This window comes from Lissotriton vulgaris, chromosome 3_1 (genome assembly GCF_964263255.1).
Source record: "Lissotriton vulgaris chromosome 3_1, aLisVul1.2, whole genome shotgun sequence".
Lineage (NCBI taxonomy): Eukaryota > Metazoa > Chordata > Amphibia > Caudata > Salamandridae > Lissotriton > Lissotriton vulgaris.
In genome coordinates, this window is record NC_141689.1 from 547,584,498 (window position 1) to 547,597,677 (window position 13,180).

At 48.3% G+C, this 13,180-nt stretch overlaps 1 protein-coding gene across 1 annotated transcript in view; it reads right to left on the bottom strand.

The window, feature by feature from the left end:
* Positions 1-13,180, bottom strand: part of LOC147726768 (baculoviral IAP repeat-containing protein 1-like) — a 1,009,320-nt gene that overhangs the window by 675,496 nt on the left and 320,644 nt on the right. The window contains exon 4 of the mRNA XM_086960810.1: positions 9,497-9,578. Coding sequence (XP_086816936.1) covers positions 9,497-9,578 — 82 coding nt within the window. The remainder of the gene's footprint in view (positions 1-9,496; positions 9,579-13,180) is intronic.

A 13,180-nucleotide genomic window follows, 5' to 3' on the forward strand; every position in this document is an offset into this window, starting at 1 on the left:
CAGAAGGGGTACGGGTCTATAAGAACTTGGTGCCTAAGGAGAGGGGTGCAGAAGAAACGGATGTCTTCGTGAATGCACTGGACGACCTGGACAGCCACTATCGCCCAGCGGTCTGTGTCTCAATAGACCGCTACAACTTCCAGCAGAGGAAACAAGAGGCGGGAGAATCGATCGACGACTATGTGGCTGCCCTCCGCCGACTAGCAATCACGTGTAGGTATGGGAACCTGCAAGACGAATACATCAAGGACCAAATCGTAATGCACACCACCAGCAGAGCAGTCCAAGACAAGCTGTGGGCAATGAATGAGACTACCCTGAAGGAAGTCTTGGCAATGGTCAAAAAGGCGGAAATGTCGAAGAGAGGCGCAGACGCGGCAAAAAGAGAAAGCGCGCCAAAACAGATGATCAATAAAATCGATGAGGCACCCCACTCCAGCAAACAGAGAAGTGTCAGTGGAGACCTGAGGAAGGATGCGAGAGGGCCTGGGAAGCAGATGCCTCGCTCCAGCCAGGGGACGAAGTTCGCGTGCTACAGGTGTGGCAGCGCCGCACATGCAGCCCAGGACAGACGTTGTCCCGCGTTTCGCGCCAAGTGCTCATATTGCGGACTGACGGGGCATTTCGAAAAAGTCTGCCGGAAGAAAGGGATGAAGTCAACGGTAAAGTGCATCGAAGCGGCCACAGCCGAAGCGAGTGGGGAAGATGAACCGGAAGAAGACGACCTGGTACTATGCATAGAGGACCAAGTGCTGGACGTGTCGGGGAAACGAAGGGACAAGCCCCGCACAGACATGCACATCGGAGGCGTCAAGGTACATGTAGCGGTGGATTCAGGATCCCCCTGGACGATAGTGCAGAGATCGATATGGGAGGAAGATTTCGCCCCGGTTTTAGGACCCGACCTATGGCCACCAGATATCAGACCCATCTCGTACACTGAAAATGCCATTCCTCTAGTGGGATGCAGAGACCTGAAATTCGAATTCAGAGGAAGGGCGGCCACGTGCACCCTATATGTGGCGGAGAAGGGCCCGTCGGTGTTGGGATGGAGAGATGCGGGTGCCCTCGGCATCGTACTTAACCCAGGAGGGAGAGAACAGATCTTGCTGACAGAGGAATGGCCCCTCTCGAAGGAGGAAGACTGGAAGGCGGCATACTCCAAAGTATTTGAAGGCACGGTTGGCAAGCTGGAGAAATTCGTGCATAAAATGGTCCTCAAAGAGGGAGCGAAACCAGTCGTGCACAAGGTTCGGAACATACCGATATCCACTAGCGAGGCAGTGCGCCAGGAACTACGGAAGCTGGAGGAGCTAGAAATCATCGAGCCGGTGGACAGCGCGGAATGGCTATCGCCCTTGGTGGTAGTTAAAAAGCCAAACGGCAAGGTCAGGCTCTGCGTGGACCTGAGGGAGCTCAACAAAAATCTCATAGTGGAGAGGTTCCCACTCCCCAGAATAGAAGAGATGTTGGCCAAGACTAAAGGGATTACGCACTACTCCACCATAGACCTCACGTCCGCTTACTACCAGATAGAACTACACCCAGCGAGCAGGAAATACACGGCCTTCATAACGCCATTCGGATGCTACCAATTCAGAAGAATGCCCTTCGGACTGGCGTCCGCCGCGGCCGTGTTCCAGAAGCTCATGCACAGGCTATTCAAAGACATCCCGGGAGTGCAATACTTCCAAGACGACATCCTGGTGATGGGCTCCGACAAGAATGAGCACGACAGGAAACTGCACCAGGTGTTGGGAGTGCTACAGAACAAAGGACTGACAGCAGAGTGGAGCAAGTGCAGAATTGGGTCTCGCTCAGTGACCTACCTTGGGCACGAGATAGGAACGCATGGCATCTTGCCGAAAGAATTGAATGTCAAGGCCATAAAGGACGCCAAAGCCCCCACGACCAAAGAAGAGGTGCGGTCATTCCTCGGAATGGCCGAGTATTACAGCAAGTTTGTAAGACATTTTGCCACAAGGACGCACCGGATGAGGCAACTGATCAGGCACAATACGAAATTCGAATGGGACAAGGAGGCCCAGTCCGAATTCGAATCCATCAAAGACTGTATCAGCCAGGCCATTCCATTACAGGGATACGTCCCCACGGGCAAGACCATCGTAACTACAGATGCGAGCGACAAGGGCTTGGGGGCGGTCCTGGCGCAGGAGAGGACAGACGGAACGAAAGAAACAATCAGCTTCGCTTCCAGGGCACTGTCCCCGACGGAACAGAGGTACAGCGTGATAGAAAAGGAAATGCTGGCCGTCACATGGGCTTTGAATAAATTTCGCCAGTTCATATGGGGCACGAGGTTCAAGCTCCAAACAGACCATAAGCCGCTCGTCAAGGTGTTGACGTCATCTGGCCACGACACTGCCACCCCGAGAATAGCGAAAATGTCCCTGAAGCTGCTAGACTATACCTACGATGTCGAGTACCTCCCGGGCACGCAGAACAGGGTGGCGGACTACCTCAGCAGGGCAGCAGCAATGGAAGAAGCTCCGAGTGTCACCCCCGACACAGAAGAGATGGTCGCCAGCATGGAGGACCACGAGACAGCCATCAGCGCACAGGAGTGGCAAGAGGCCTATGAACTCGACGAGGATAAAAGAGAAGTCAGGAAACATCTCACGTTGGGGTGGCCGGACAAACGGAAACTGACGGAGAGTGTCCGCCGCTTTTATGAAATAAGGGAAGAGCTGTCCTTGAGTGACTCGGGGATATTCTTATACCGAGGTGAGAGAGTGGTGCCCCCGATGACATTGATACCACGACTGCTGAAAACGCTCCATGAGGGGCATCTGGGCATAGTGAAAACCAAGGCGTTGGTCAAACAGACGTATGGTGGCCAGGAATGGATGCCCACATCGAGAGACAAGTTAGGGAGTGTGTGCAGTGCCAGGGAGCGGACAAGGTGCTCCGGCCACTCCGACCGGCTCTGGGGAAATTCGACACGCCACATGGCCCCTGGGAGGACGTGGCGATAGACATTCTGGGGCCTGTACTGGACAACAGGGGTGTGAACAAGTATATCTGCGTGTTGATGGACAAGTATTCCAAGTGGCCAGAAGTGGACATACAGGAGTCGATGGATACGGACACGATCTTGAAGTTCGTAACAGAGGTGTTCCTAAGGGAAGGGATACCCAAAACGATCCTCAGCGACAACGGGCCACAATTTGTGTCGGACAAATGGGGAAAATACATGAAACGGAATGGGATTGAGGTGAGACACACGGCGGTGTACCACCCAGCGTGCAACGGCCAGGTCGAAAGGTTCAACAGGGTGCTCATGGGATCCATCCAGGCAGCCATTTCGCAAGGTAAAGACTGGGAAGTGGAGATGATGAACATGCTATGGGCCTACCGCATAACTCCCTCCGTGGTAGGGTATAGTCCCTTCCAGGTGCTAAGAGGACGACATCGATTCACCAGGGACAATGTGGCATGGAGGGAGAAGACCATCACCAGCAAGTGGTCCCCAGCGGTGGTGCAAAGCAATCTGGAGAAGGCCCAGTGGATATATGCAGCGCACTACAACAAGCGACACGGCACTAAAGAAACGTCGCTGGAAGAAGGGGAGTGGGTCAGGATTAAACTTCCCACCCTCCAAAAGAAGGGCGACAGCAAATTCAGCCAACCGCTCCAAGTTAAGGAAGTGCGTGGTAGAGCGGCCCTCCTAAGCGACGGCAAGGTCTGGTCACAAGATCGCATGGCCAGAGTCAACAAAATATTGGTCTGGCCGAGGACGGAAGAAGCAGACAGATACACAGATCACCCAGAACAGAGACCTCATCAGGAGCAGAACAGCCAAGGAGATGAAGCAGACGAGGTCAGTGAAGAGGGCGCCCAGGGAGCTGGGCAGGCCGAAGGAGGAAGAGTGCAAGAGAGTACAGAGCAGAGCACAGCGGTGAGAGATGCGGGGATATCCCAGGCACAGACAGAGACGAGGGAGAACGTGCCGGTAAGACACACCCGCAGCGGAAGGGCAGTTGTAATGCTTCTCGTTATAATGACTTTGTGGTGGAAGGACACTAGTGAATACGGCCCCCCGTGCCTCACATAGACAATGGGTACAGAGGTGGACAATGCATTTATAGAAGGGGGGGAATGTTGATTTCCTTGTTTCATAAAGGGGGGAGATATGTGGTATGCGCTCTAGCTTATGAACGCTTACGCGAGGACGCGTTACGTCATAAGCTAGAGCGGCACGGCGCACGCGCCGGACTATGAAAGGAAAGGCGCGAACAGGACAGTGACAGTTGGCGGCTGGAGATGGTCATAGCCAGACGCTCGGCGCCCTTAGCTATTTGAATTTCTTGTGTATGAATAAACCTGTTTCCTACTACCAGAAGTCTCCGTGTATACTGTGGGGGAGCGAGGACATTACAATGACACACAGTACTAGCACAGGGAATGTCAGAGCCGAGGTGCCCGACACGCCCAGCCTGCCTATAGGAGCGGGTTATGCTACAGGCAGTCCTTACGATGAGAAACAAGACAGATTAAGGGGTTCTTTGCCTCTCAGTCTCTGTGCGTTCAGAGACCTCTAGTGATTCTTCATTAAAAGCGGCATATTTGTGCCCATAAAGGCATGCACTTGCACCCTGACCCTGACTGTGGAAAGGGCTGGTCGGACTATTGTTTTCAAGGTCAAACATCAACAGATTACACAACCTGGCCCTCTCCTCACCCACTCTCGCCTGATTCACCCCCAGCAAAGCTCCTTCCTGTGAGTGCCAAATTGTAAATGAGGAGGGGTAGAGAGTGAGGAGATAGGAGAGAAAGAGGATTTTAATGGGGCTCATGCAGCCTGTACAAGAAACAAGCATTTGCAATGCAATAGGTCTCGCAATTGCGAGATTTTGAGCTATTGGCATTGTAAATGGCAATGCCTTTTATTTATGTGTTTAATAATTCTGCAATACTAAAACGCAGCGTCATTCAGAATACCAATAGGTCAACGTTTCTAAAATACTATTGCATTGCAAATGCTTGCTATATATGTGTTTTGAAAAACCTGCAAGCGGTGCATAGTTATTGCTTACTAGAAGAAAGCCTGGCAGTAACTGCACCTCTTTTACTGCCAGCCTGGCTTCTCGTAAGCAATGGCTGTAAGTACAAAGTGCATGTTTACGCACCGCTTGCAGGTTTTCAAAACACATAAATAAAATGCATTGCCATTTACAATGCCAATAGCACAAACTTTGGCAAATGCGAGACCTATTGCATTGCAGTGCTTGTTTTAGATTGTCAGTGTATATTGCATTGTAATAGTCTGGGCAGGGTCACAGGAAATGTTTCTTCAGTATTTCCTAGTGACATTAGTAGCCCCACATTATGCAATGCGGTATTTTCCCAATTAAAACTACTATTGGCCACTAAACATACCAACATCCTCCTCATCACAAAGAGGTAAGTACCCCTCTAACAAATTCCTTTGTTGATAAGCCCAGATTAGGCTGGCTGCTTTGCTTGGGATAACACGAGGGCCATCTTCAGCTCTTTCAAATGTGTCTTAGAGTTGTCATTGTTCAGTTTTTGTGATCTATTCCCATTTTTAGATCCATTTATTTATTTAACATTTATATGGTGCAGCGTATCATCCCCAGGGGGATCTCTTGACGCCAGGCAGTACAGAGCAAGCAGGCCCCTCGACCGGCCTAGACTCTTAAAACAGCTAGGTCTTCAGACTCTACTTAAAGTGACCCAAAGATGTACAGCCACTGATTGCTTCCGGTAACCTGTTCCAATGGAAGGGGGCCAGATATGAAAAAGCACGCCCTCCTATTCTAGCTTTATTAATTTTGCACGGGACTAGGAAGTTTTGATTACTGGATCTTAAATGACGCCCGGCACATACGCTCTTACCTTCTTTCTTAGGTATACCAGGCCCAGGCCTTGCCTTAAACACCAGTATAAGAAGTTTAAAGACTGCTCTCTTCTTAACGGGCAGCCAATGTAGGGATTGCAGCGGGGGATGGGACGGTGTAATTCTCAGCTTATTCAGGGCCATTCTTGCTGCAGTGTTTTGCAGTACCTGGAGCCTGGAGAAGAGTTCTTCCCTGGCCCCTGACAATAAGGCGTTCCAATAGTCGAACCTACTCACGATCAACGCCTGGATGAGAGTCTTTCTTGCATCCAGAGGGATCCAATGAAAACCTTCCTTAGCATTTTCAGGATCCCAAAACATGAACTAGACAGTGTTTTTACATGGTCTTCAGAGGTTAGTTTGCTGTCTAATAGAACTCCCAAATTCCTGGCCTGCTTTGTAGGGGAAGGAGCACCCCCCAGTTCCGAAGGCCACCAATCTGGTGTCCATAATTCTTCCACCTTCCCAAAGAGGAGAATCTCCGTCTTATTGGAGTTGAGCTGAAGAAAATTGTCCCTCATCCAGGTCGCTATGTTCAACATACAGGTCTTAAACTTAATTCTAGTGACGCAGGATCCGATTCAAATGGAATAATCACCTGTGTGTCGTCTGCATATGAGATCGTCTCAAAACCTCACGATCTTATAATAGCAGACAATGGGTCCATGTATATGTTGAACAGATAAGGGCTTAGGATGGAGCCCTGAAGAACCCCCTTGTCCCCTAGGGTGGTTGCTGACATAAATGGCTCTAGTTTGACTCGCTGAGATCTCTTTGCCAGAAAACTTTCCAACCATGCCAGTGCTTGGCCCTCGACACTAATCTCCTGTAGTCTACAAAGCAGGATGGAATGGGAGATGGTGTCGAAGGCAGCCGACAGATCTAACAGTACCAGCATAGTGTGAGTCCTTTTATCTAGGGACATACGGATACTGTCAGTCACTTCCATCAAAGCTGCCTCCATGCTATGTCCTGGTCGGAAACCCGATTTAGTGGGATCTAATAGTTGGTTCTGCTCCAGATAAACTGTCAATTGCTGGTTAATCATCTTCTCCATGACCTTTGCACAACATAGCAGTAGAGATATTGGCCTATAAGTTTTCACTTCAAAAGGATTGGCTGACGTTTTTTTAGAAGCGGTCTAATCAGTGCATTTTTCCACTTGTCTGTTAAGGTGGCCGTGTCTAAGGAGTTGTTACAAACGTCCGTGAGAGAAGGAGCGAAGATGGTGGCCAGTTCTGCCATAACGAAAGGAGGGGCACAGTCTGATTCTTCTACTGACTGCTGCAAGAGCCGCTCCTATTTGCTCTGTTGTGATAGTGGAAAAAGATTCAAGCTAGGATAGGGAGGGGGTCCTCATCATCGGGTTGGGTAGCTTTGCGTCTCTCCTCCCCCCAGAGAGTTATAGATGATATCTATCTTTTCTCTGAAATGGGTGGCCACCTTATCGGATAGATATTGCATATGCCGGACCGCTGAGCTGCTCACTGTTGGATTAGTGAATTATTTTAGTATCGTAAACAAGTCCTGTGAGGAGTTGTTTGCTTCCCTAATTCGCCTGTTCAGATGTTCTCTTTTGGCAGTTTTGCAGTGGCCCAGGTAAGCTCTATGTGCCTCGTCATAGGCCCGCTTGTCCTCAGAACATTTAGTTCTTCTCCATTTTTTTTCCCGCCCCCTGCACCGACCTGTCTCCTCTTTAAGTTCTTCTGAATACCATGGAGCAGGTACTCGCTTCTCATTTATTTGCACTGTTTTTAGAGGGGCAATATGGTCCAGGGCCGTCTCCATAGCAGCCTCCCACCCCTCCAATGCCTTGTTGCTGTCTACCCCCCCTCTATAAATGGGGCTGAGATGGCCCTGCTGAATGCCTCAGGTGTGACTTTCCTGCAAGACCTGCGCACGACCTTCCTTCCGAGGGGCTTTTTCCCCCCTTCTGGTTGGGTGAAGGAGAACCTTAAGGCCCGATGGTAAGTCCATGTTAACTCCTGAGGCGTTGCGCTGCTTTTAATTCTCTACTGTTCCAAAATACTTCCAACCACACTCAAGTTAAAAAAAATGTCAATGGAAGTGTGTGTGCTCAGTGTCCTCTAATCCAGTGCCGCAACAGAGACCTGTGAAGGTTCGCCTGGGTGGACAACCCCTGAAACACGTCTGGATGTTAAGAAGGATATGGTGTCTGCAATAGCAATGGCATGGTTTTCGAAACAAAAATCAACAGCACAGTTCATTTAGGATTTGTGGCAATAGTCTAAAAGTGGGTGCTATAGCTAAGTGTTGTAGTGTGAATTAGTAGGAGCTCAAACTGCCCTAACCATGGCATGAATTCCATGCCTAAGGGAGGGTGGAGTCCTAAGCGAAGAGTGGAGATTGGGGGTTGATTATAGTGCCTATAATACCAAGGGGCTGGCATCTGAAATCTAAAATCTTGGTGCGTTGTAACTAGGTAAGAGAAATATAGCAAGTGAGCTATGTAGGTGTTTAATCTTGAATTCTTTAATTCTGAGGAGCACATTCACCATCCCAGATTCAGCACATTGCTTGACCCTCTGGGAGGATGGCAAACAGAAAGTTCCATATCAGGTATAATTATACATAGATCAGAGGAACGACTCAGTTTATTGGAAAAGCACGATGTGCCCAACCCTCCGTTGCAGTCGGCCCGAGCACATGCTCTCCAGCCTCATCATCCTACCTGCACCAAACCCTCACTGCTCATGAATGAAGGGCGTGCACAACTATGTTTTCATTTTCCCGACATGGTGTACAACGCACCGCGTGCTGCTACAGAAATGTTTACAGCACAGATATGGATTTCAGGTAATTGGTAAATAAATTGCACATTTCATAAAAATATGGTTTTACCTCAAATGGATGAAAGTAACACTGCCAATCTGCTTCATAATTTATCATTTGTGCCGCATAATTGTGTCCTTCATACCGTATAATCCTAGCTGCCTTGACAATTGTAAAGGTCTGCAGACTGGTTTGGGGGGTCTCATTATGATATCGAAATTCAAATTTCACCCACAATCTTGCCTATACAACCATACTTGTTGCCATTGCAATAATCCTGTTGTACTACAATCCAGGCTCAACTGAACCCACACATCTCTCTTGACTTAGATCATGTGCTGCTCACACACACATATACCCAATGAGTCAAGGAGACTTCGATGATGTCAGCTTTCTGTTGCTTGGTAACTTGAACGCTGGTTACCAGGAACCCTCCTTAGTGCTTCGTCTTGCAGGGAAATCAGTGGCCCTGCCACTGCGTGCTCCAGAGAACCCAACCTGACACTAAATACTTGGGGGCAGATTTACAAGCCCCTTGCGCCACTTTTGCGACACTTTTAACATGGGGAAAGTGACGCAAAAGTGGCGCAAGGGGCTTGTAAATCTGCCCCTTTGTGAGGTCAAATTCTTAGGCTCAACGCAGTGGTTGGAAGATGGTTTGAGGATATAAAAAAAGTAATTGAAATTAATAAATAAATGAAAATGTTATGCTATGTTAAAAAAACAATAAAATATTGCACGCAGTCTTGAGTGGAGATGAAGGTTGTTTTTGAATGCATAAATATTTTTATTTTCTAGCACGACATATACCAGCACTCTTACCGTAACACCTTTGAATCCATGATAATCTTGTATGTACTGCTCAATTTCATTTTCTGTTTTTCTACTGCGAAGAAATCCACACCTAAAATTAAAAACATATATTTTCAAATTATAAATGGGACTAAGTAATTTACACGTGAGTGTGTCTGTATATTTATTAAAAATGCATCTGGGCAGACCAAAAATAGATTTTCAGGAACTGGGTAATTCTTTATTTTGCTTGTTGATTTGCATCTAGGTGGACCGCACAAATATTTCCCTATGTCAGTCAGTCAGTCAAACCACTTTTATTCGATTATTTAAAAATCACAAAAAGTACAATACACATTTAAAAATTAGCACAATCATATCAAACATAAAAAACATAATGGGCGTTAGTAAATATTTCATTAAAGTTAAAACCAGTCAAGTACATATCAAATTCAATCTGTGGAAAAATAAATGATTTCAAACAGGATTTATCAGAGAAAGTCTCTTTTTTTAAGTCTTACAGCTGCAACCAGAAATGTAAAAGGTGAGCCCATATTGCTATCGATGCCCGGGCTGCTGGCGCAAGTCGCCTCTTAGTTCTCATTCTGAATAGTTACCAAATAAAGAGACGGGCGCTGGAAGCAGGAATCACAAGAACAGAGTTTTATTTCTCATGAGGAGAGCCTGTCATTTCGGACACGAAACACAGTGTCTTTCGGGAGGTGCTCTAACAAGTGAGCTGAGACATCGTCTTTTATACCTTATGAAACACTTGGCATTACAATCAGGACATTGTGACACAAAGAAAAGACATCCCCATAATCCTCGTGTCAATCCTACCCCACATATGTTATCAATAGAGACCCTTGAACTGTAGATAAGAGAGGGGGCAATGACGCAGCTGAGTGTTCTGCTGATTATTAGGAGATGTGCGCCTGATCGTATCCCAAGGGGTGGGGAAGCCACGATCAATAGTGGGTTCTTTGAAGAGGAGTGACTCCATACCATAAGGGGCAATAAACAGTATCTTCCGGCTTAGGCGATGGCCTCGGACATGTGTGGACAGTCCATCGCGGAGGGAGGGTTTACTAACAGAGGGGTTATTCATAAAAGGAAAGGAGGTGTTGGTCAGGCGCGGCCGGGACTCCCAAGGACAGGGTCTTGCAGAAGAGGAAGGTTTATGACTTGTCCATGTGAGGGAGGAGGGGGGAGCCAGGGTGCGCACAGGGACAGAGTTGCACAGAGAGGGAGAGGTCTTATGACCCGTACATGAGAGAACGGGGGAGGGGGGGGCAGTCAGATACAGCTGGGGGTTATGTCAGCTGAGACGAAGGATGCTTATTTGAGAGGAAACGGGGGAGGGGGGGGCTTTGCGTGGGTCAAGCAGGAGGGTTGCCTTTCATAGCAGGGTCGTGCGGAGGGAGAGGGTTTCATGGTCTATGCATGTGAGAGGGGGTTTAAGATACGCGCAGGAGGGAAGCCGGGGATTCCAATGAGCGGGCAAAAGGCCATGGTACCTAGAATGGCTGTCATGTACATACAGGTACGGGCTTTTACTGGCGGAGTGATGCGGTCAATATTTCATGGTATTCATGGTGCTTACAGGGAGAGGAGTGGGAAAAGGGAAATGAACGCTGTTTATGTACATCAATTTCTGTAATTTTCCACAGACGCCCCTTTTTACATTACAGAGTTCATTTTTGTACTTGATGGGGGTACAAATAAACAGGCGTGGTTGAAGAATTAGCATTTGTCGATACTAACATTTGGCATATCATCATGGACAGTTGATGTGATGGGCAGAAGGCAGCACATAGGAAATTGCATTTGTCGAGTTCCTATCATTTCAAAAGCACTATATAGCATAAATGTTGCTGACTTAATAATGTGACCAATGAACATTTTGACCAAGTAGTTGAGGGCGGAATTCAGTTCAATACACATGATCTCTTTGTCACAGTGTCTTTTTAGCAGTGAGCCATCACTGGTAGGCTCTAGTCTTAGCAGTGAGCCATCACTGGTAGGCTCTAGTCCGTGTCCTTTCATTGGCGCTGTTGAGCACCGGCGGTGGAGCTATAGGTCCAGCTCGGGTCCATCCTTACGCGTTGCAGGGTGCGGTCAGTCCTCTGCTGTTAGACCACAGTCCTGTTCCCTAACCAATCCTTTTAGTGGCGCCTTATGCTCGGCACCCATATTCCTGCGGCGTACCCCATTTCCACCTGGATGCTGTTCTTCCTTTCGACAAGAAGTCATGTGAAAAAGAGGGTGTGTGGTTTCGATAGTCGATGGGAGTGAGAGGGCGGAGTGGGGGCAGATTTTCCTGGGACACACCAAAGGGACCAAGGGAGCAAATGATAACAGGCAAGCAAGCCCATCAACCGGGCTTGAAGAGGGAGACGGAAGCTTCAGGCACGTGTGGGTAGGCGGACAAAAGGCTTCAGGACAGCCCTTCATCCTTTCGTTTTACCACATTGGAGAGTGCTGTCTCGTCCCGTATTCCTGTCGTGCTGGGGCTCCACCTTTGGTCGATGTCGCATGTGTCCCATGATCTGCGGCCAGGCTGTGTGTCACGTCCGACCCTTCTCCTCCGGTGATCGTATATCTTTGAAATAGGTACAAAACAAGCTTTAGAGAACTGGTCAGGGGAAGACATTTATGCACGTGAATTCTTCCCTCAATCCTACGCACTTGGGAGATACGCTCATCGGTCACAGTCAGAGGTTCATTACCAAGCAGTGCATATGTCAGCATTCCTACTGAGTTCATGCCAAGTTTTATTCATCGTCTACACATGTCACATATGGAGAAAAGTCAGACTCTTATCAACTGTGCATTTCATCAAACTCAACATTTCGGAACCTCCAGGGAGACTCGTCTTTCTAACCTGAGCCTTAACAGTCTAACGTTTCCCTTCAAGGCTGGCTAACCTTTTCAAACTGGGTGGGGGCGCTATCATCGAGAGTCAGGGTAAAACAGGTTTTTCTCGAGGGACGACAGTTACTCATGGTCATCATGTTTATATCCGGGACAGCAGCTGGGGTCAATCAAGTGGGGCGGGGATGCTTCGGGCATTAGCGCTTGGGTGCAAAGGGGTGGGGCAATCTGGGCATTGGAGGTCAACCTAGACGTTGGCGTTCGTCTCTGATGAACAAAAAAATAAGGTGCCATTGACATACAGTTCCCCTATAAAAGGCCAGATTGGGGGACTTTAGTCGTCTTACCTGTCCTTTCCTTCTCAGCCAATTCGAGTTCATTCATTTTGCAGAAAGGAGAGGTAGTAATATGGCGAGATACGATCATTTTAGTTTCGGTCAATTTCGCTGAACACCTTCGCGTTCAATAAGTATCCAATCAGACTGGTGCCGGTGGGGCACAATTTTACCACAAAGAGGGAGAGGAAATAGGGAGACTCTCATAGAGAGTGAGAGTCGTCCGCAATCTAAACGAGCCATTCGGTACACGTATGACATGTAGAGAGAGGGAGAGAGAGAGAGAGAGAGAGAGATAAGGGGGTGGGGAGAGAGAGAGAGAGAGAGAGAGAGACTTGTACGAAAATAGGTCATTTAGTGCGCTCACAACACAGAACAGCAGGGGGGTCAGGTAACGGAGAGACGCAAACAGAGGGAGGACATAAATCCCTACAGTACACATACACAAACTCCGACAAAGGAAGACAGTTCATGTATTACATATAGAAGACATTCACGACAAAAC